The 23826-nt window shown below is 47.7% G+C and overlaps 1 protein-coding gene across 4 annotated transcripts in view; it reads right to left on the bottom strand.

Annotated features, from left to right (window-relative positions):
• Nucleotides 1–23826, bottom strand: part of Nrp2 (neuropilin 2) — a 119791-nt gene that overhangs the window by 16850 nt on the left and 79115 nt on the right. For 2 of the 4 annotated variants that reach the window (XM_075952043.1, XM_075952041.1), the window contains exons 13-15: nt 20450–20712; nt 18823–18919; nt 17655–17675 (exon numbers count right to left, since the gene is read on the bottom strand). In XM_075952043.1, the coding sequence (XP_075808158.1) occupies nt 17655–17675; nt 18823–18919; nt 20450–20712 (381 nt within the window). Of the gene's footprint in view, nt 1–6003; nt 6417–17639; nt 17676–18822; nt 18920–20449; nt 20713–23826 lie in introns of those variants that run through there. The other 2 variants (XM_075952044.1, XM_075952045.1) reach the window with 2 other exon arrangements.

Below are 23826 nucleotides of genomic sequence, written 5' to 3'. Positions count from 1 at the left end.
CAATATGGCCGAAACAGGGGGAGGGGTAAAACCTGACTATGGGTACTGAAGAATCTTCAAGACGTCACATGAAAAAGAAGTAGATTGTCCAGGCAAGAGAAGAAGTACCATGATAGCACGGTGGAAAACAAAATGAACTCCAGCTAAACCAAACTACATAATTTGACATGAACTTGTGTGCTTATAAAGATATAAAGAGATGGCTTCAAATCATCTTTGTGGTCACTTCTGGGGAGGAGATGGGGTGGGTCAAGCCAAAAGGGAATAATTGCTTTTTCTGTAGTATTGTACTTCTTTTTGAAATGGAATCATATACACTTACAAACTGAGAGAGAGAGAGAGAGAGAGAGAGAGAGAGAGAGAGAGAGAGAGAGAGAGAAGGTGTTTTCTCACCCAACGCCCAGCCCTGCCTCCAGGCCTTCTGTTCTTAGTTGGTCTGGAGATGTTTCTCATTTCGCGGTCCAATGCCCATGGGAATTTACATTAGATTATCATTAACTATTTATAATTACTTCTTGTGGCTCTTTAAGGTCATGGCAGGCAATTCCCAAGAGCAATGGCATTCCCCAGAAGAGAGGTATTTGTGGGTCCTTTGTCCATAGGATTTGGGGCAGAAATGGCTTCTGCAGGTTATCCCCCCCACATCTTGCTAGCTAAGGCTCTGCTCTGTGCAGAGTTCTGAAATCTGTAGCATTCCAGTTAGCAGGGCTCCAGGGGTCAGTGTACACATACTCCAGCTGCAGCGATGGCCCATGACTCCTAAGGGAGCAGTTTCTGGTTCCAGTTGACCTCAGCAAACTCCTGTGCACCTGACCTAGGTGAAGCTTAATTAAATCCTCCACCACTTCCAGCTTGTAACTTCTTTGTATAGGACAATCCCCACCCCCCATCCCCCTCTCTCCTCCTTTTTCTCTGGCTGGACTTGTTTTGTGTTGTCTTTGGGCCATCACTGAAGTGGATGAAAGGCAAATTACAGCTGCTCCAGAGCCCCGGCGCTCTGCACAATTAATGAGAAAAACAACAGCAGCAACCAAACCAAGCCCACACCTATGGGTCTGCATTTGCCTCAGATGTGTGGCCACAAGGCAGACAAATCAAAACTTCAAAATGAGCTTCATTTCATCACAGATTTCAAAAGACCGCAATGTCTGTGCAGAACAACCACACAGTCGGTGAAGAACAGTGGGGAAAACAAACTCCACGCCACGCTGGCTTGGCTGGGCTTTGGTGGTCTGGACTAGGAGGGCAGTGTTGAAGCCAGAATGTGCGTTTAAGTCATACTGAAGGCCAGGTAGGAGTAAGTACAGAGTAAGCTGGGCTTTGACATCTGCACTCTGTGATTCAAGGAAACATAATTTACATTTGGGTTAAATCTGAAATACACGCGGGAATGTTTACTGGTCAAAATGTTGTGAATGACGGGTAAAATTGACTCCTGGTGGCTGTTACCCTCTTGGGGAGAAAATAAGTCTTGGCCCCAGTGTCAAAGTAGAATACTCCCCAGAAGTTGCCCCAAAACTGTGATCAATGCCAACAAAGCATGCGCTCTGATGAATTCAATTCATCCTGGCGTGTGTGGTTCTAGGTCATGGCAAGTGAATGTGGACCGAGTCTGGGTCTTTGCTAGAAATAAACACATTGAGATGCTTCCATTTTGCCCTTTGTTAGCGGGAACAAACAGTTTTAGGCCAGCCAAATGTTACTTAGACAGAATGGGTAATTGCGCTTGGCACAGGAAAAACAGGCCCTGCTCTAATCATGGACGTTCAACTTTGCACTCCTGCAGAGGACAGATAATGACATCTGCCCTGAGCCATCTGTACTAATAGTTTCCTGTGTGATCTGAAAAGCCAGGCTCCCTTGTGCAGTGTTAGGACAGGCTTTAGATTTGAGAGGTGCTGAATCCCGGGTCTAGGTTTCCATAGTACCCAAGGAAAATCAGGACCCTGGCAGACACAGGGTCCTCTGGGCAGGTCTTTCTCTACAAGACCATCTAGGATGAACATTCTGCCTCTTAGGACTCTGGGGTGATGTGAATCCTCTTGTGACCAATTCTTACCTCCTGCTGAGGGACTCAAAGCCACTAGGAAGTTACCTTTCCTATGTATTTTTTCCCTTGGGAATCACCTTCAGATTCAGCTCTCTCCCACAACCATATCATTAACTATTCACAGAGGTGGACCAAGCCAAAGCAAACCATGCAAAAACCACTTGTTGAAGAAGATCAGACTCTCAAGTAAGTCTCTTTCAGCTTACACCTTTTATAGACTGCTCATTTTATGAATGTCCACTCAGACAACCTCAGGTACACAATGTCTATCCCATAATCTTCATCATCTCTCCAAAATCCTGACCATCTCTGAGCCCTGAACATGCTAGAATTCCTGTTCTTCTTGCTTCAGGGAAATCATTCGTAAATTGGAGATTAATGTCCCCCAGAAAGTAATAATTTGATAGGCGTGGGACAAAAGGTCATCATTTCTTTTCCAGAAGAAGGACTGTATGTCTTCGGAGCTGAGTGCAGCATACACAAGAGCTGCACCCGCTCCCCTGGGGCAGTTTGAAAGGAGATGCTAGTCTCCACGGATTTGCCATCGAGACAAATTTTGTGGAATTACATTGAGCAATTTAGCACTTAGCAACTTTCACAAAAATCCCACACCAATCATAAAAGTTGGCTCAGCTGCACAAATTGGATAAAACTCCTAACGAGCAGAGATGAAAATTGAAAGAAAGGAGTGCTGGCCTTCAGCTTCAAGGAGAGTACTTCTCCCCCTCCCACACTGATGCCCCATAGCTCAGAAGGCGAGGTGTGAACTTTGGAGACATCGATTTTTTTTCAAGGCTTATACTTCAAACTTTGTTCTTACAGGCAAAGGGTGGGGGAAAGAAACCCAGATGTTTGTATAAAAATATCATCATTTTATTACATTCCACACAATACATTTTCAAATAGTTTCCAACATCCACGAGTTATTTTGACACACAGGCAACTGAGCGATGCAGGGGACATCACAGTTATAGGGAGAGGGGATAAGAACAGGAAGTAAAAATCTTTAGGTTTTCTTGTTTTGTTATTCTTTGGTAATTTTTGACCTTTTAGGTGTTTGCTTGCCTGCTCGTTTTTATTTTAAAGATGGAGTCTTTTAAAAGATGGGATATCAACCTCAAAAATATCATTGGATTGCCTATTCTGGTTTTAATCAAGAGGAGTGGGACAAGGGAGAGGAGGAGTTTATTTTCGGGATCGTGTTTTGTCAATGGCAATGCTACATTTGTTTTGCTTTTCCTTTTCTGCGTTTGCCAGCAACAGGCAGGGCGGTTGCTAGCGTGCTCTCAAGGAAGGGTTCTTGTGAGACCTCTCGTAAGGCAAATGCTTTCCAGCCCCAGCTGGCCCTTCACCTCATTCATGCCCTCGTTCACATTTTACCAGTTGGTATCACCGCTCTGTCTTCTGGGAAGCAACGCTACACTGGAGCAACGTTCATCTGTCCAGTCCAGTTTCCTTAGAAGAGAGTGACACTTTCCTCCCCCACCGGAGAGGGAGTTTTGCTTTTTAAAGCGGCACATGGCATTTTACATGAGCTACCCTTTTAGAAAATACTACTGAAGATGCTGGGGTGGGAGAGCAGGAAAGAGAGAGAGAGAGAGGGAGAGGGAGAAAGTGAGAAAGCAAAAGAGAGGAGAGAGAGAACACTTAAGCACGAATCACAGCTGACGGGTATCATGGGATTCACCGTCTATAACATGTACTTGAAGATGGTGCTGCCTGCCTAAGAGCATTGGATGAGCATAGAACAAGCTCACAAAGTGTCTGCCATCTTGCTTTTGCTACATTGGATAGATTTTCTAGCTATGGTCTTCTGATGCCTCCACAGGACACCTGTAGGAATGTCAATCATTTGCAAAGAATGCCTGTCCTTAAGTACTCAGCTAGAGGTGAACAATCTTAAAAAAAAAATAAACCTTTGGTGACTGGCAGAATTTTCTTAGTGCCCAGGGCTGCTGCCCACCTCCTGTTCATGCTTCCTTCCTTCTCCATCTTCAGTTGAGGTAGGACAACTCAAAGTAGCCACACTCTAGCCTTTCATCTTTTCTTGGCAGGGCTGATGTAGTTGAGACAGAATAGGTCTTTGAAACAAAGTAAGAGTAGGAGACCACATCCTTTAAGCAAGATGAAAGGAGCAGATACAAAAACTGAGAATCTGCTAGAGGCACCTCTCTGGCTACTCTGCAAGAATGCCTTGTGGCTCTCGCCCAAGCAATTAAAAAAAAAAAGAATCATTAGTATTTTGTTCTTAGAGGGTGTCTGAAGATGTTCTGATCAGTAAAGCATCCTGAGAGAATTTTACACTTCCCAAGAGACTTTCTGGGGGGTGGGGGAGACAGAAAACAAACACCTCCAAACTGAGCCCTGGTATATCTGAAATTTTCAAACACACACTTTCTTATAATGAAGCTGACTTTGTCATTTCGTCCATCCTTTGCACAGCATCACTGGGCACAGCTCACTAACATCCCTCCCTGTGTGTTGTTTGGGGAGGAAGAGCAGGCAGTGATGGGTGTGCTTTTTTCATGCACCTTCTCTTTGCCCATGCTGTGGCATCTGCAGATGTCAGCCAGTGCACCAGCCTAGATGACGTAAATGCTTTAAGAGGCAGCACACTGGTACATTTCAGCGAATGATTCTTTTCTGTGTTCTCATAGTATCTGAATAAGTCAGGTGGACAGCCTTATGCTTCACACATTAACACCACGAAAAGAAAGCAATAACACCCTCTCCCTCATAGTTTACAAATGCTGTTACAATGACCAAAATAATACCAAAGAATACCTTTTTAATCAACCCCATCCCAGGCTAGGCTCAATGCAGTGATGCCCCGGGTTGAGGAGACTTTGAAAAGACAACATTTGAATCCTTCCATCTGCTCTCTCTCTCTCTCCCCCTCTTGCTCTCAGTTTAAACAGATGACTGCACTGCCATCACCTCAGGTGTGTTAGTCTTTAGGACCTAGTCCATGGCTGAACCACCAGAGCTAAACATTCAATATAAACTTTCTTCTTCTTCTTCTTTTTTTTCCTTTTATAAGGCAACATGAGACACATTTGCTTCAGGACTAGAAGTGAGGATGGCTCCATGAACCCAATGGCTGTTATCTTGTGATTTCAAAGACACAGGAGACATAACAAAAGGGACCAGGTCTGAGTACCCTGGAGGAACCATCCTCTTGGGTCAGGTGGGTTGGAGATGGGGGATACTGATGGGTGCAGCCACATTGTATTCCATGTGGCCTCTAGTTTTCTAGGTACCTAGAGATGACAATGACAGCCAACAGAAACCCAGCCAGACAGAGCTAGATAAGGCAACAAAAAAGCTTCAGTTTCTTCTCCAAGTAAACAAAATGTGTACAGTATATTATTTTCTTGTAAAATGTCCCCCAGGAGAAGTAATGCAAGAGTGAAGGGTCCTCTCTACACACACCCACACTCCCCCCCACAGTGAGTCAGTCTCTCCCTCACACACCCACCACACACACGTACACACACACACCTCTTCACATGGGAGTGTACTGTGTACATACATACAGAACCAGGCTCCCTTCAAGACACTTGGCAACCTGCCCAGGAGAGGAGGGATGGGATAAGGCAAGGAGAGGAGAAAACAAGAGGGCCTGTCTCTGGAACAAAATCAACTGAGCCTTAGGTTGTGGAGTGCTTAGGGGTGATCTCTTCTGGGGGTCCAGATGCAGCATTAGAATTGAGTTTTGTTGGTTTAGAATCATGAAAAAAAGAAAGAGGAAAGACACAAAGAGAGAAGAAAGGAAGGAAGAAAGGAAAAAGAAAGAAAGGTAAGAAAAGAGGGAAGGAAGAAAAGGAAAGGAAAGCATGAAGACTAAAAAAAAAGAAGAAAAGGAAAAATGATAAGGAAAACAAACAAAAATATCAGAACAAAGAAAGAGGAACCAAGGAACACAGAGAATGGTTGGGGCAGATAAGAGCGCTCAGGGTTGGGGACCCTGGAGAGAGCTGTCTGCGGGTTCACGCAGAGACTAGGCGAGGAGAAAAAAGTGCAAAATCGAGGCAACGTGTTTGCAGTCTTTCTTGTTTGTTTGGGCGCTGTTCCTGCTTCGGCCCTCAGCAGTGTGAGCCCCGCTCTTGCTCTAGCTTAATGGTTAGGGTGGGCTCCACCGCCAGAGGGGCCCCGTTGGAGTAGTGGGAGGTTTTGTAGGTGATGGAGTGATCGGTCTTCTTGGCCGCATAGCGGAACCGGTGGTAGTGGAGCACCAAGGCCAGCACGACGGAGACCAGCACCAGCACTGCGCCCCCGGCTGCCATAACGTAATACCAGTAGGCTGGGATGGGCTGCACGGGCACCGTGTCCACTGTGGGCTCGGTCCCTGGCGGGAGGGTGCCCCCTGGGGGAAAGACACAGAGAGTGTTGCTAGCGCTGAGAGCATGCGGACTAATAAAAAAATCAATTTAAAAAAAGAAATAACGAAAAAAGAAAAGAAAGAAACTGAGAAACACACATGCTTTGGAATATCCAGCAGGGGACTAGGGACTCGGTGGCAGTCCACCTTCATATATACCAAGCAGTTTATAATGCTGAAATCTCTCCATTGGTCCCTGTATACATCAGGGACTTATTTAACCCATCCTACAGATGAGGAAACAGGCTCGGAGACAGTCAGTAAATAAGCTTCAGCCAAGAGTGCTACCCTTACAAATCTTTCTTTGCTGTTTAAGCAGAATTATTTTATCATGTGTAAAAGTGTTAATTCTCTCTCTCTCTCCTCTCTCTCTCTGCTCTTTCACTCATGTGCATGCGTGCACATACCCACATGCATGCACGTTCCCCCGCGCGTGCCCGCGCGCGCACAGACACACACACACACAAACACACACACACACACACACACACACGGAAAATGATGCTGCAGTGACTGCTGGGATTTAGCTAGGTGAATTCTCCAAGTGAGTGGAAATGCCATATTTGGTGTGGCTGGCCAGAATTCTCAAACAATGTATTAATTAGGCTGGCTAGACTTGAAGGTAAATTCCACTTAGGTTTGCCAAAGCTTCTGTGCCCATTGAAATCAGCTTGGTCTTGTCTAAACAGGTCAATTACTACTGTCAAGCAATGACTAACCCGTCTCATTTTTTTTTAATTGGACGTAGGATTTTAAAAGCAGGTTGGATGAGTACTTGTAAGAAAAAAATCTGAGTAGAAAACGCTAAAGGAATGTGAGAGCGAGGGACGCTGAGCGAGCGAGTGAGGGCAAAAGAGGCTCCTTCTTAACTGTGGAAAAAAGGAGGGAAGAGAAGCTGGGGGTGGGAGATTTAGAAGGCATCTGAGTTTACTGGCCAGCCTCTGGTTGCCATGGAGACACTGTAGTAGAGTTAAGATTAGGGTAACTCAGGGGAAAGACTGGCTTGACTCCCACTCCATGCAAAACAGTGCTACAACTTGATTCTCCCAAAGATTTACATCAGATGAGAATCTGGCCCAGAAAGGGACTAAGGCGCTTTAGAGCTTGCCAAAGGCAGACATGATCTTTGCTTCTGAAAGATGATGTATGCTTAACCTATGAGAAACGCTTCCCAAGCTGCTTGTGTCCCTTGCTGGTGACCACAAAGATGCTTCCTGTACTAACGGGTGTATGGGGGAGGGGTGCTGCCTATGCCCTGCTTCCGCTTTGTGGCCGCACCTCTGTGGCGGCTCAGGCTGGACCTGGCTACCCTTCTTGTCTTCCCGTGAGACTTCAAGCTGCCCGACTCGGTCCCACGGAAGAGCGCGCAGAGAGTGTCCCGCAAATGCCTTAGGAAGCGACTGCTGACCCGACCCCAGTTCTCACAGTTTGCAGGTTCCCACAGCCTGACCTCCACAGTGCCCTTTTCCATTTGGGGAATAGCCCAGAGGTGGTCAGACCTTCTCGCATGTCCTCAGAAATGAGAGAAAAACTGGAGAATTTTTCTTGGAAAATCTAATGAAGCCTGCCCACCTTGGTAGCTGGGAGTCATTGCTTCCTTCAGTTTGGGGGTCCCCTTCTATCGGGGTGCAGTTTTACAGGTCCATGTAGGCCTCTGGAAGTCTCACAGTGTTGAAACGGCTTTGACAAAGGCTTACAGCTTGAAGGCTGCATCTATATCCTTGGGGTGAAAATTATCCCAGGACCCCTCAAGGCTGCTTCCTGTATCCTTCCCATATGACTACCTACTTTTCCTTTTCCGTTAACCATTCCCATCTTGTTTTGTTTGTTTTGTTTGTTTGTTGTCTTCACTTTGTGGCAGAGGCTAATCTGAAATTCATCAGGTAGCCAAGACTTGACCAGTGCCTCCCCATCCCACCTTAGCAAGTGGTTAGATTACAGGTGTGAGCCACCACACCCAGCTATGACTTGCATCTTTAATACCTTCATTCCTATGACTTAAGAGAAAAATATTTGTCTCCTCCCTTTTTCTCTTTCTCTCTCAGTAGTCAAATTGAGAATTTTGTATAGAAACCAAGATACAAAGAATGCAAGCTGCTCAAAGAGGCCAGCTTGCCAGTCAGGGCCAGTTGATGTCAGCTTATGATTGAAGTCAAAGAGCGTCTGCTGCTTGGCAACCGCTCCGATCCTGCATTTTCATGTGAGCTCACGGCGATGCTGAGAAATGCCTAAGTGTACCGGTGGGCCCAGAGTTCACCAAAGCCACCTTTCTTTCTCCTCCTGTTCTGTGGCTGTGCCTTAGATTCTATCTGCTGCATTATGAGGCCATCCTCAAATGAGGTTGCAGCTCGCCCATCAGCGAAAAGGCAGGTGGCAAATTCAGTGATTAAGGCCTCCGTGAAGTGCCAGAGCACTGTGGCAGCTGCTCCTGTTCCCTCTACCACCTCCTGGCCTCAGTACAGAAGTTCACTGCTCAGGGAGCTAGGAGCGGGAAGGGAGGAAGCCTTAATGCTACCTTGAAAGTGTTTCTGATGATAGAAATAACTTAGGGCACAGCAGGAAGATCTTTCTTCCTGCCAGAAGAGGTTAACTGTAACGTGGGGTTTAGTATTCAGAATCTGATATGTGAGCCATCACCTCAGAGTCAGCCTTTGGAAGACAGACTGCACTGTATGTTAAAAACCATCCCCTCCCACTAAAGCCCTCCTGGCTGAAGTTATCAACATGTAGAACATGTGATAATGTGAGTGACAAGAGTCATTTGGAGACATTGTCTTGACCTCTTAAACATTTTTTTTTTCTTGGAAAAATGGGAAAACATACTACGTAAATGTATACTTTTAATGATAAAGGAGTTAGGAAAAAGAAGATATGACTAACAATACCTTCCCTATGCCGCACCAAGCAATTTAGGGGTGGCTTGTAAGGACCAGAAATTTCTCAGAACATCCTCCAGCTTGAGGCTTGATTCCAAAGAGCAGTGGTTGTGCAGGTTTGGAATCTACCTCGGCCAAAGCCTTGAAGGGTTGTGTGCTCAATAGACTGTGGTTTGCAAGTTACAGAAAGGAAGGCAGTAAATCAGCCAGGCTTAAATCTCTACTCAAAAAGTTTTCCTAGCAAAGCAGAAATCCAATAAATACTAGATGGATGGGTGGTGGGTAGGTGGGTGGACGGATGGATGGATGGATGGATGTGTGGGTGGATGGATGGATAGGTGGACAGACAGACAGACAGACAATAGATGAGTGGTAGAGGAATGCATTCTGGATCGATGTTCAGGCTTCCTGGGTAATGCTGATTTTCCACTGGGCCTCACAGAACTGCTCTGAGAAAGTTACTAGAACCACTTCCCACTCACAATGCTTCTACAGGAAGGGGAAAAGAGCCTTGGAACACAAGCAGCTGGATAACAACCTTATTCAGCACCCTTTTCCAATGGGTGACTAGGCTATTACTTCACAAATAAAATGTCCTGGGCCAGCTACACCAACCTGGGAGCAAAAATTGGAGGTGAGACATCAGCCTTGCCCAGAGCTGACAATGTCTGTCCCTATTTCCGCTCAACTATTCTTTTACCCCTCAGTCACAGATCTTTTTTTTCTTTTCGGTTGGAAAAATGTTTTCAATTCCTCAACCATTTTTTTTATTAACTTCCACCCCCAATTCTCCACAAAGTTTTCTCATTGTTCAAGATAATGAGAAACAGATACTTAAAAAGTCAATAACTCCAAAGTGTATTTCCAAGGTTGAGCAGGGCGCCCATCTGCAAAAGTTCTGAACTCCCTGGAGAAGAGACATGTGGATGCAAAGAATTCAGATTTTGAGAAACCAGTTCTGAGAAGTCACATATGGGAAAAATGAAAAGAAATTACCTGTTAGGTAGCGAGCCTTCCATGCCTGTTAATAGCGTCACTGATTTAATGAATTAGGTTTTAATGATTTAGGAAGTGTGGCTGTAAGAGCAGTCATAGAGTGGCTGTGTTCAGTGCGTTAGCCCTTGATCCATGGCTGCACCTGAGCTGCCTGACATGGGGGATGTGAGGGCCTAAGAGGATGAGCAGTTGGAAGACAAAGGAAGAGGGCAAAGCAGCAAACACATAGGGAAACCCAAGGGATGGCTCAGCGCTCGGAAGACTTGCTTACTGCTGCTTAGTGATGAAGTCAGATGTGAAACCAGGTATACAGACTTCTCACCTAACTGCAGCACATTGTCTGTTTAAGTAAAGTTTTATTTGAACACTGCCATCCTCATTGTTTACACACAACTCTGGTTGCCTCTTTGCTTCAGTGGCAGGGCAGAGAGCTTTCCAAAAGGCTGTATGTCCTCCAAAGCCTGGGATATTTATTATCTGGTCTTTCATAGCACAGTTTTGCTCTAAAAAAGAAAGTAAGGCAGGAACAGGAAGCAGCCCTCTCTCCCTTCCTGCCTTCCACTCTGTCTGAAGCTGTCAGAGAACTGGCATGGCAGCGTCTCACCATGAAAACAGCAAGCATCTTTCACAGTCACGTTTATAAAATGCCACCAGGACCTGGACTGTTCTCTTTGTACCTAAAGGTTGTTTTAGGTGCTGGCATGGGCCTTTCTATCCAGCTCAGAATGAGCACAGCTGAAGGGACAGTGGAGGGGAATGGTTTGTTTCATCTGTGGGATTAAGCAAACAAAAGAAAAGGCTTGGATCCACTAGAAAAATTTATGGAAGGTAGTGGAAGGATGCGGCCAGGTCTCCTGTGCTGTTTAAAGGTTGCTGAAATCCAAACCACCCCAAGAATAACTTTTCACTTGTTGGACGAGTAAGTACATAGAGGTAGATTCATCAGAGGTGAATGGGCAGAAACCTGGGGGACTCCCCACTGTTCCCCTTCCCCGTGTCTATCTGAAATACCTCTAAATTCAGCCCCTCATCTGACAGAAGCAGGCATTTCTCATCTCCTTCTGGAGCTTAGGCTACATTATAAAACTGAGGCCTGCCACTTTGTGCTGTTGGAGAGAGGGGCTGGGGAGGAGCATTTTCTCCTGCCCTTTCTCTGGTTGTTCTGGCAGCTAGCTGCCTTAGATGCAGGTGTGGGGAGGGGAATGCCTCTAGCTTCGGTGACAGGAGAGGCTGAGTAAGCACGTAAGCTTCATAAACAATGTCTCGGGGTCCTGTGGACAGAGATGGCGGTGGAGCATCACATGGTCGTTCCACACATTTCTCTGCATCCCTCTGCTTGCAATACCTAGCCTCTACTTGACAGCTGAAGGTGGGGGCGGGGCTACAGAGGCAAGGAAGCCCAATGAGAAAGGCACCCCGATGGGGCCGTCCGGTCTCATGCCCAGGGACTGGGGTGCTGTATTGGCAGAGCTTCTGGGTGGGAGGCGGGTCATGGGAGTGAGGGTGGGAATAGAAAAAGAGATGTGGCTATAAATTGGCAGATTGTCCTGTAGGGCCCAAATAAATTGGCTCCAAATCTGAGGCATGGAGTCAGATGCCAGTCACCTCAGATTTCCCAGCCATGGCAGGGGGCAGCCTTTGACCACCATTTTCTAAGGGTTATACTCTATGGAAATTGTGGGGGGCAGCAGGAAGGCAAAAGATGGAGTACGACACCCTTAAAAATGGCTGGAGACACAGTCACAACCATCGGGCTCTCAGGACATACATAGACTCCTTTTAGGGCGCTTAGAAAGAAGGCAGTTCAAGGTTCCCCAGCTCAAGACCACCTTTACAGTGTGACCCTGCCTGGATCTCCATCTCTCTCCAGGGACAGCCTGCTCCTGCCTGGATCTCCATCTCTCTCCAGGGACAGCCTGCTCCTGCCTGGGTCTCCATCTCTCTCCAGGGACAGCCTGCTCCTGCCTGGGTCTCCATCTCTCTCCAGGGACAGCCTGCTCCTGCCTGGGTCTCCATCTCTCTCCAGGGACAGCCTGCTCCTGCCTGGGTCTCCATCACTCTCCAGGTACAGCCTGCTCCTGCCTGGGTCTCCATCTCTCTCCAGGGACAGCCTGCTCCTGCCTGGGTCTCCATCTCTCTCCAGATACAGCCTGCTCCTGCCTGGGTCTCCATCTCTCTCCAGGGTCAGCCTGCTCCTGCCTGGGTCTCCATCTCTCTCCAGGGTCAGCCTGCTCCTGCCTTGGTCTCCATCTCTCTCCAGATACAGCCTGCTCCTGCCTGGGTCTCCATCTCTCTCCAGGGACAGCCTGCTCCTGCCTGGGTCTCCATCTCTCTCCAGGGTCAGCCTGCTCCTACCTGGGTCTCCATCTCTCTCCAGGGACAGCCTGCTCCTGCCTGGGTCTCCATCTCTCTCCAGGGACAGCCTGCTCCTGCCTGGGTCTCCATCTCTCTCCAGGGACAGCCTGCTCCTGCCTGGGTCTCCATCTCTCTCCAGATACAGCCTGCTCCTGCCTGGGTCTCCATCTCTCTCCAGGGACAGCCTGCTCCTACCTGGGTCTCCATCTCTCTCCAGGGACAGCCTGCTCCTGCCTGGGTCTCCATCTCTCTCCAGATACAGCCTGCTCCTGCCTGGGTCTCCATCTCTCTCCAGATACAGCCTGCTCCTGCCTGGGTCTCCATCTTTCTCCAGGGACAGCCTGCTCCTGCCTGGGTCTCCATCTCTCTCCAGGGTCAGCCTGCTCCTACCTGGGTCTCCATCTCTCTCCAGGGACAGCCTGCTCCTGCCTGGGTCTCCATCTCTCTCCAGGGTCAGCCTGCTCCTACCTGGGTCTCCATCTCTCTCCAGGGACAGCCTGCTCCTGCCTGGGTCTCCATCTCTCTCCAGATACAGCCTGCTCCTGCTTCAGGAGCAGCAACAGTTCTTGCCTCCGCTACAAGCTGCTCAAAATATCCAGCTGGTCAACAGGCACAGGACTCTGAATATGGGCATTATATATTTTTACTGGCTCCTTGCTTGATTTTTTTTTCTCTTATTGAGCACTGATTTTGAGGAAACAACCCATCACCTTAATTATAGCACTTTTCAGTCTCCCCCCTTCCCTTCATACAGTTTTTCATTTGTTAAAGCTCAAGCCTTAAGAACAAAGATACACGACCATACCATGTTTATAGCCACTGCTTATGCAAGCAAGCGAGCACACCCATGTTACATTGTTTAAAATACGACTTGCATCAACAATGAAAGAATCTTTTTAAGAATGGCATGCCAACACAGTGTTTCCCTTCTCCCTGTTTCCTCTTTCTCTACACAGTTCATCTTCAACACTAACTCACAGGCAGGCACACAACCCACGTGCAGGTAATGAGGCAGAAAGCACAATGCAATTAGAATAAAAAGACAGAGGTTCATGGCAAGAAACCAGCTAGCGGCAGAAAATAAAAAACCCTTCAAACTGAGAAAGATCAAGAGCAGCCACCAGCACAGGTCCAAAGATCACTTTTTATTGCACTTCCCTAAAGATCCACCAAGAGCACACCGATCTCCCTGAATGAATGGGATTACTTCTGCTGGATGGTTAGTTTATAATGGAAAAGAAAATAGCCTAATTCTAAAGGCCCAGAAACAATGCAAATGGAAGCTGTAAGCAGTGTTCCCACATCTCCTCTCTGTACCTTGCTTGCCCAAATCCCATTTCATCTGCTTCTCTGCTTTGAGGAAAATGACTGATTTTCCGTCTTAAGCAAGAGGCCCCTACTTTTGGAAAGGCATTTGCTTGAGTCAAGATAGATAGAGGCCTGAGGGAAGGTCCTAATGCCTGGTTCCAGGTTCATCACACCCAAGAGCATCAAGGAACATGTCAATGTGGTTGAAACTTCCAAGTCCCATTCTGCTCTCAACTCTATGTTCTTAGGCCAAGTCTCGACCCACTAAGACTTGGTTGCCTCTTTGCCATCGTCAACGCTTGCAACTCGAGGCCTGTCTGCACAGCCCCAAAGTATCATAAGCTACTGGAAAGTCTTACCTTCAAGCCACCGAGCCCTGTGTTTATTTAACCTAAGTGCACGTTTGCCACTCAAATGAGACTTTATTTATATATCTTTGTGCAGGCGAACAGGTCTCGTGCTGCACATGACTTCAAGGAAAGTGCATGTGCTTGGTTTGTTTATTCTCTTACAGAAGTGAAGCCCTCAGCCACCCTACTTGTCAGTCATGACCAGACAGGGTATGTGCACAGCTGTTAGAGCAGTTATTGACCAGTCTTGAACTGGCCTTCCTGAGAGCTTTGAGAAAGCTCAACAAGCCACTGAGAGTCAGGAATGGGATGCACAAGAATTACTCTGCATCCTGGAGGTTAGAACCCAACTGTGATCTGAGCTGTTCAGTCTGGACCTCGATTTTCCTTACAGTGCCTCGCACTTGCAGCCCCGTCCCCAGGGAGCAGTGAAATGTGCACACGGATATTCAACACTTTCAAATGTGGGGACACGGCAGAGAGGGTAAGAAAGAGAACATATACAGGCCCTCTCTTCTACCTCTTCCCCCGCGCTGCTCGGCCTAGAGCTAGGAACAAACAGCAAACTAGGCAGGATGACTTGTATTCAGGAAGACTGTCTAGGTGTCAAGGCAAGAATTCATCTCTTTCTACTCGGGAGCTGGACAGATGAATGAGTGTGAGGATAGCCAGTGGAGACGTGGGGATGAAGTGGTGAAGCTGATCTCTAAAATGCTGTCACCTAGAAGGGTACGTCTAGCCAGTGGAGACGTGGGGATGAAGTGGTGAAGCTGATCTCTAAAATGCTGTCACCTAGAAGGGTACGTCTAGCCAGTGGAGACGTGGGGATGAAGTGGTGAAGCTGATCTCTAAAATGCTGTCACCTAGAAGGGTACGTCTAGCCAGTGGAGACGTGGGGATGAAGTGGTGAAGCTGATCTCTAAAATGCTGTCACCTAGAAGGGTACGTCTAGCCAGTGGAGACGTGGGGATGAAGTGGTGAAGCTGATCTCTAAAATGCTGTCACCTAGAAGGGTACGTCTAGCCAGTGGAGACGTGGGGATGAAGTGGTGAAGCTGATCTCTAAAATGCTGTCACCTAGGAGGGTACGTCTAGCCAGTGGAGACGTGGGCATGAAGTGGTGAAGCTGATCTCTAAAATGCTGTCACCTAGAAGGGTACGTCTAGCCAGTGGAGACGTGGGGATGAAGTGGTGAAGCTGATCTCTAAAATGCTGTCACCTAGAAGGGTACGTCTAGCCAGTGGAGACGTGGGGATGAAGTGGTGAAGCTTATCTCTAAAATGCTGTCACCTAGAAGGGTACGTCTAGCCAGTGGAGACGTGGGGATGAAGTGGTGAAGCTGATCTCTAAAATGCTGTCACCTAGGAGGGTACGTCTAGCCAGTGGAGACGTGGGGATGAAGTGGTGAAGCTGATCTCTAAAATGCTGTCACCTAGAAGGGTACATCTAGCCAGTGGAGACGTGGGCATGAAGTGGTGAAGCTGATCTCTAAAATGCTGTCACCTAGAAGGGTACGTCTAGCCAGTGGAGACGTGGGCATGAAGTGGTGAAGCTGATCTCTAAAATGCTGTCACCTAGAAGGGTACGTCTAGCCAGTGGAGACGTGGGGATGAAGTGGTGAAGCTGATCTCTAAAATGCTGTCACCTAGAAGGGTACGTCTAGCCAGTGGAGACGTGGGCATGAAGTGGTGAAGCTGATCTCTAAAATGCTGTCACCTAGAAGGGTACGTCTAGCCAGTGGAGACGTGGGCATGAAGTGGTGAAGCTGATCTCTAAAATGCTGTCACCTAGAAGGGTACGTCTAGCCAGTGGAGACGTGGGCATGAAGTGGTGAAGCTGATCTCTAAAATGCTGTCACCTAGAAGGGTACGTCTAGCCAGTGGAGACGTGGGCATGAAGTGGTGAAGCTGATCTCTAAAATGCTGTCACCTAGAAGGGTACGTCTAGCCAGTGGAGACGTGGGCATGAAGTGGTGAAGCTGATCTCTAAAATGCTGTCACCTAGAAGGGTACGTCTAGCCAGTGGAGACGTGGGCATGAAGTGGTGAAGCTGATCTCTAAAATGCTGTCACCTAGAAGGGTACGTCTAGCCAGTGGAGACGTGGGCATGAAGTGGTGAAGCTCATCTCTAAAATGCTGTCACCTAGAAGGTACGTCTAGCCAGTGGAGACGTGGGGATGAAGTGGTGAAGCTGATCTCTAAAATGCTGTCACCTAGAAGGGTACGTCTAGCCAGTGGAGACGTGGGCATGAAGTGGTGAAGCTGATCTCTAAAATGCTGTCACCTAGAAGGGTACGTCTAGCCAGTGGAGACGTGGGCATGAAGTGGTGAAGCTCATCTCTAAAATGCTGTCACCTAGAAGGTACGTCTAGCCAGCACAAACAGGACATGACAGCCCTCACACGGCTGGTACCAAGCAGGCCCCGGAGACCCCGCATCAGGTGAGGGTCTGTGAACATGCTGCGGTTGGCTGGCTGCAGGGGGACACTTAGCCTCTGCAGCACCACTGCATGCTCAGTATGAGACACCTGGGTGGAAACCGAGGTGGCCGCATCAGTAGCCAGGCTGGAGAGAGAGAGTAAACCAGCTGCATCTGAGCAGCACAACCAGAACCTTTGCTCCGGGAGAGCAGTCCTTTCTTCCTTCCTGGGATGAGACGAGCATCCCAATTTCCCTCTGCTTTGCTTTGTTCTCCACTTGCTTTCTTAGGAAGAAAATGCCCCTTTCTGCTCCCAGCCTTCCAATGCAAGGGCTCGGCCTCCAGTCAGGGAAGACTCCCTTGTTTCTTTTCCTAGCTTCTGAATCCAGCACCACTCCCCTCAGCCGCCCTCTCTAGAACGCCTGCCTCCACACCTCACTGTGGGATAATTGACACCACGGCCTTGCTTCCCTGGAGCAGGAAAAACACCATCTTCAGCCTAAAACCAAGCATTGCCACGTTGTTTCACTTTTAATTTACTATGGATAATTTTCCCTCACAGGGTGTGTATGTGCGTGTGGTGTTGATCTTCCCACAGCCTCTCCTTTCTCACCACTCCTGAATTTTCAAGCTCATTGCTCCCGGTTGGACAATGCAAGGCTCAAAGGTTTATCTGTAACCTATTTGTCTCTATTATAGGTTTCTAAACTTTAATTAAGTGAGAGACATTGACAATCTCAATCCCCAGTAACTATGGGTGTCTCTGGTGCCACCTAGTGGTGAGAAAGTGGAGCATCCTTTTTTTTTCTCCTACAAGCTTTGTCAAACCGGGCATTGCTCCCTTCACCAAATTCACATCACATGGAAAGAGAAAAAGCCATGCAAAACGAGCATATTTTTTTTTACCTTTAAAATCCTCACCTGCAAAAGCTGAGATGGGTTCTGAAAGAAAAAAAAACAACTTTGAGTTAGAGAAAGGGAAGAAATAATTGAACAAACAAAGATGGCGTCTGTAAGATCACTTGGTAACACACTACAGAAAGTGGCCCATTTCTTGCAAGGTTTCTAGACTGTGTCCAATATCACTGGGCAAGGATGACTAGAGAGGATTCTCAAGTTGCTTTGGATCAAAAAGTCTTCATAGAGTAACGGGTCCGGAAGACATTGTAATCAGTAACTTAGTACTGATTACTTTCTCAGACCTGGGATTACTTTTAGATGCCCAAGCCCTGAGAGTTGCCTGGAGGACTGAGGAAGTCTTAGTTGCTTCTTACATCACTAGGAACAGACACCCGGGACCCAAGGTCCAAGAAAAGCACTTGATAATTTACTACAGCAACTCTGCTGGCTGGAGTCAAGACTTTTCCTTCTCAGGATCCTTTTCTGTTTGGGGAAAAAAAATCCATGGCTCTGATGCGAGGTGGTCAGGGTCCCCTTAGGCAAATCCCTGCTTCAGGATGAAGCTTTGAGCAAAGCTATGTGCATTTCAGAAGGGCTGGTTCGTAGGACTTCTGACCAGAAAGCTAGATAGGGGTGTTTTTTTCTAAACCGGTCCTGTGGTATGCCACGCTTAACCCTACAGCTCCAGACTCTTGGGCCTTAGAAGTATTAGCTTAAAAACAAAATGTAACGTTTTATTTCTTATGCCATAATTTTCCCTGCAGTTCATTCAGGTGAAAGAACGGCGTGGGTAATTGTGTTATCATTCTTATATAGCATGTGTACCGATTCTGTCCACCACTGGAGGCTTCCATTAAGTCCATCAACCCTTTCCAGCATGTAATTCTGACTGGCAGGTACTCTTGGCCTGTAGCGTTTTCTTCGCTAAAAACTGGAGTCTGATGATGGGGTCTTGGCACTCTGAATTTTCATATATTGAATGCACATCTATTTCTGATTGGGAGATGGATATAAACCTTCACTTCACATCATACCCCTCCCAGCCTCAGCCCAAGACAGAACCGTGCCCACACTTCACCTCCTCTACAGACAGGCCCAGCCCCACCTACTACTGTTTTAAGCCCTACCTACTGTGTTTTTAAGAAAGCAGTTGCTGCCTTTTGCCACCAAAAGAGAGGTAGTCACATACCCATGCAGTTCTCCAGCGGGACATCGGTGCTTATCCGAATGTCATCGATGGCAATCTCTCCCGATCGTCCTTTCCCTATCACGCCCTCGAACACAATCTAGAGCCAGAAGGACAAGAGCCATGGTTAGTGTAAAGACTCCCAGTTTCTGCTAACAGCCGTGTGTGTGTGTGTGTGTGTGTGTGTGTGTGTGTGTGTGTGTGTGTGAGAGAGAGAGAGAGAGAGAGAGAGAGAGTGTCATTGCACCTGGTACACATCTGTGGACCACATGGCTAGATCTCTTGAGATCTTAATTTAAAAAGAGTTGGTTCAAATCAAGTGCATATTTCAGAGGATAAGAAAATATAGCAAGTTGATGGATACTGCTGTCCAGTAACAAGAATATCCTGATTAAAAGGACCACAATTGGAGCACACATAAGGGGGGGGGGGTGTTAAAATTTCCCTAGTTATTTCTGAGGTTCCTTTCTCATAAATCCTTCAAATTCTCAACCTAGGTTATTTGAAAACTCAGAGGCCATGAGCAGGTGAGGGTAAAGAGGAACACGAGGCGCCTAGGTTTGCATTGCCTTCTAGGTAACTGCTCCCTGCACACCGACTCCATTAATACAACAAGGAAACTGCTTACTGAACATCTACTATGTTTTAGGCACACAGGTGAGAGAGTAACAAAATCTATTAAGACAAGAGCTCTGCCCGGAGAAGCCCATCCTACAGGGGGTGAGAGAAAAACTCCAATAGGGTCTTCTAATCCCAGCATTGACGTTAGCAAGTAGGGACCCAGGTTGCAAACCGAGGGTCTCAGGATGCTTCAGCCTGCGCACGGAAGCCCCTCAGCTCTGTGGTCTTTAATCATTCCTCATTCTCACCCTCCCCAGGTTCTTTCTGCAAACGAGCACATGTCCTCTGGCAAGCTGAAGGAGCAGTTGGCTGCCTGACCAGCCGTCTGTTGCGGCTCTTCATCTGGGGAGGAGCAGGTCAATGCCTTGGCTGCTTCTCAGTCACCTCATCCACAGTATGTCTGTCTACCCCTGCCCAAGATGCGGCTACAGATGTGTGTGTCCATCCGTGCCACAGTCTCCTGTTCCATGGGATAGAGATAACAGAAAGCAATTCCTGGAGCTGAGACAGACAGAGAGTGAGAGAAGCCACTTGTTTGGGGCTCTCCCGGGTCCACTGGCCACGGAGTTTAATGTCTATCCATCTGCGGCCCTTCCTAGATTCCTGCTCTCTGGAGCAGGTATGGGGGGGCACAGCCCAGTTTCCCCCATTCTGAGAGCCTCACTGCCGTGGATGTAGAGAGGCTGTTTGTGTTTATTTCCCTGGCCTGTGAATCCCTTTGTCAGTCCACCTGATAGCAGTCTAAAATAAAATGAAGAGAAGAAACATTTGTCGGAGAAAATTTCAGCAATATAAAAGGCAATAGGAGGAACAAAGAACCAAGTCTGGGTGTTGAGATAGGCTCATTCTGAATAACAAATAAGAGTGTCATTTAGTTGCCATAGCAACATAAGAAACACAATGAAAACAGTGGAGCTTAACCGCGTCCCTTAATGATGAATGGGCAAGGCTCTTTGAAATACTGAAAGAGGAATCACAATGATTCCCTTGCGTCTTGAGCCCGACTCACCTGATACTCCATGTCATAGCTGGGCAGGATAATGCGGCCATGTTTCCACTCACTACCCTGGTCTTCACGGATGACCCAGAGGAGTTTGCTTTCCTGGCTGGCTTCCCGAACCACCTGCAGCGCCACCCCGTGGCCGCCTGTAGCTTGGTACTGGAACTCCATACACACAGGGTTCCGGGGCAAGTGTACAGGAGGGCTGATGAGCCGCCCGTACTGGCCCTCTCGCCGGCTGTCACTCTGTAGTCTCAAGAAGTTCTTGTCATCTGGGGAAGACAAATCCAAATACAGGTGGTAAGTGCTTGGGAAACACACCACTTTGTAACTGTGACCCCTCCATCAGAAGGTTGGGCTGGAGTTGGGGTGTTTTCGGTGTTTTGAAACGTGTTGGGTCTTGCTATGTAGGTCAGGTTGGCCTTGAACTTACAACCTTCCTGCTTCTGCCTCTTCAGTGCTCATAGTACAGGTGTGTGCCACCATGTGGGGCCTGCTGAGCTCTTTTCTAAGGCTCCCTCGGAGTCCTGATTCAAATGTTGTGTCTCCTTGAAGCTCTTTCTTCCTTCTTCAAGTCACATGGATCCCTGCTCCCATTCTCTGGATCATTTGGGTCATATATAGTCCCTGCCAGAGTCAACTTGAAACCTTGCCTGTGTACAAGCTTGTCTCTTCTCTCTAGATTCTACGAGGCCTGACCCATGTCTTATCCATCTCTGGCTTACCCAAAGGGTCAATGCCGTCTATTGAACTGAATTATAAGGGGACAGTTTATAGGGGTGAAGCGGCTGCTGGATTGGAGGGTGACTCTGGCCAGGTGGCTTATGCTTCAAGCCTTTGTTGTCTGGCTGGGCACTGTCCAAATGAAAGACATTAAAAAACCTGCCTCTGCCAGATGCTGCCAGGGCCTCAGTAACTGTCACCCAGACACTCATGTTAACCTAAAGCAGATCGGGGTGGGGTGAACGGACATCCCACTTTCTTCCTGGACTTGGCATTTCCCATGCACACACAGCGCCAGTGGTTTAAAAGGTATGGCCATTTTCATAACGAAGGCTGTGTGTTTAGCAGAGAATATACATGTCCCGGGAAATTAAGGTTCACTGTCCAAATGCTTCAAGAATGGCCTTTTTGGCAGATTGGTTTTAAACCCATCTGAACTTATGCAGAAGGCTGAGCTCTCGTTACGGTTGGCAGCCTCTAGGCCTTACAGACACCGGTACAGAGATGGGCAACTCCAGCCTGCGAGCAGAGAGCAAATGCGCAGAGGAGAAAGGGGAGGTCTCACAATCTGCCTTGGGCACTGAGACATGGGTCATGGTCTGCTAAACTTCTCTGCCAGGCGGGCAAGGAGGGCAGGGACATATTTTCAGTATGTAACCAGCTTGGGATGTGAGGGGGCCAGACACATTAGCCTAGACATGGGCACAGAGCTTTTCCAGTCAACATCGATGGTGGAACCTTGGGTTTGCTGGGGAAGGACAGGCTCACATCCCGGAAGCCTGGGCGAGCACCCTCTCTGGGATGGGGATGTCTGGTTTGCGTCTGTCACATCTGTGGGCATCATCTTGCTAGGTGAGGACTAAGCCTATAGCAGACCTTCCAGCAGCAAGCCTGTTCCAGGTACAGATAAGGGAGAGGGGGCCGCCTCCAAAGCGTGACGTTAATGGTGGGGTCTGCCGAGGAAGGGTTGCTGATAGCATCACCAGACACTCAGTGGTCCCCCAACCCTCTGTTACCCCATCAGATCTTTCTGCTACCAGTATTAATGATAATAATTACAAGTCAAGACTGCTTTACAGGATACAAAGCACACGAGCGCATATTATCCCATCTCATGCTCGCTCTATGCTTGCAGGCTAAGACATCTAATTTTACTTTGCACACAATGGAGAAACCAAGAAAGGTTAAAGGACCTGGCCAAGGAGGAAATGACTGTCCATAGGTAGAGCCCAGACTTAACTGAGGGATACCCCGCTTTTCCACAGTAAACTTTTTATTTCAGCTGTCTGCAGGGGTCTTGCCCCAAATCCTTTCACTCACTCTCTGTTTGAGGAAAACCAGCTTCCCCCTAGGTCTGCTGCCTTGCTGTCTCAGCCTGCCTACACCTCTTGGTTCTTCCTCTTCTCCACATGGCCCAGCTCTTGGCAGATATAATATTTACCCCCACTTTCTCAGCAATTCAAGTATTTGTTGGCTATACCACTGATCTTGCACCTTTAAAAGGAGCTGAGGCCCCTTTCCATGGTAACTACCCACCACCTGATACTCTTAACTGGGTCATGTGTGTCTTTTGTACCATCTAAGACTTTAAAAATATTTTTTATTTACTTAATGTATATGCATGTGCATATATTCACATGTGTGCATGTGTTTGTGCATATGAGCATACCTCAGTGCACACATGGAGGTCAGAGGAGTATTTGCGGGAGTTGGTTCCTTCTTTCTACCATGTGGGTTCAGGGGCTGAAGTCCAGCCATCAGGTTTGGTGGACAGAGGAGTATTTGCGGGAGTTGGTTCCTTCTTTCTACCATGTGGGTTCAGGGGCTGAAGTCCAGCCATCAGGTTTGGTGGACAGAGGAGTATTTGCGGGAGTTGGTTCCTTCTTTCTACCATGTGGGTTCAGGGACTGAAGTCCAGCCATCAGGTTTGGTGGACAGAGGAGTATTTGTGGGAGTTGGTTCTTTCTTTTTACCATGTGGGTTCAGGGACTGAAGTCCAGCCATTGGGTTTGGGGCAAGCACTTTCACTTGCTGGGTCACTCTATACTCTCCCATCCCAGACTGTCTTGCACATATAAGGTTTAATACTATGTGCTTCTCCTTTTCTTAGTCCATGTAAATCACACTACTCAGGGAAATTTGATTTCATGAATGAATAAATGAATGAATGAGAAACACACAGAGGAAGAAAGAATGAGGACAGAGGGAGAATCTGCTAGAGTCTGCCAAGCCTTCAGATTCACACAATCCTTTTTGCCATTGCCTCTGTTTTCTTGAGCCAACAGCCCCCTTTTAAAGGTGAGGCAGCCTCACACCAGGGTAACCTGTGGAGGCACCCAGTAGACTGGCAGGCCAGTGAGGGTACCCCTATCCTCTGTACTCCAGTAACTTCCAAGTCCTTCCTTTTCCCACCCCATCTACAAAGGGAAGCACGTTTGAGAGACTTCTTATTCAGCCTTCTCCCTTTACAGTTTCACAAATAAGACCCGCTTGCTGCCTGAGAATTGCTTGGCAGAAATTCTGTCACTTGTGTGAATTTGCATTCTTAAGCAAAGGAATCATAGCAGAAAAGCGTGCAGGGTGTGGAATGGCTGGCTGCAAGGATTTATCCGGGTCTATCTTAGCTAGCCACCCTGTCATTAGAACTGAGCCAGGCCAGAGGC

Source organism: Microtus pennsylvanicus, chromosome 17, assembly GCF_037038515.1.
Source record: "Microtus pennsylvanicus isolate mMicPen1 chromosome 17, mMicPen1.hap1, whole genome shotgun sequence".
Classification (NCBI taxonomy): domain Eukaryota; kingdom Metazoa; phylum Chordata; class Mammalia; order Rodentia; family Cricetidae; genus Microtus; species Microtus pennsylvanicus.
Note: the sequence above shows the minus strand (reverse complement) of the source record. Positions and strands in the feature narration are given on the sequence as shown.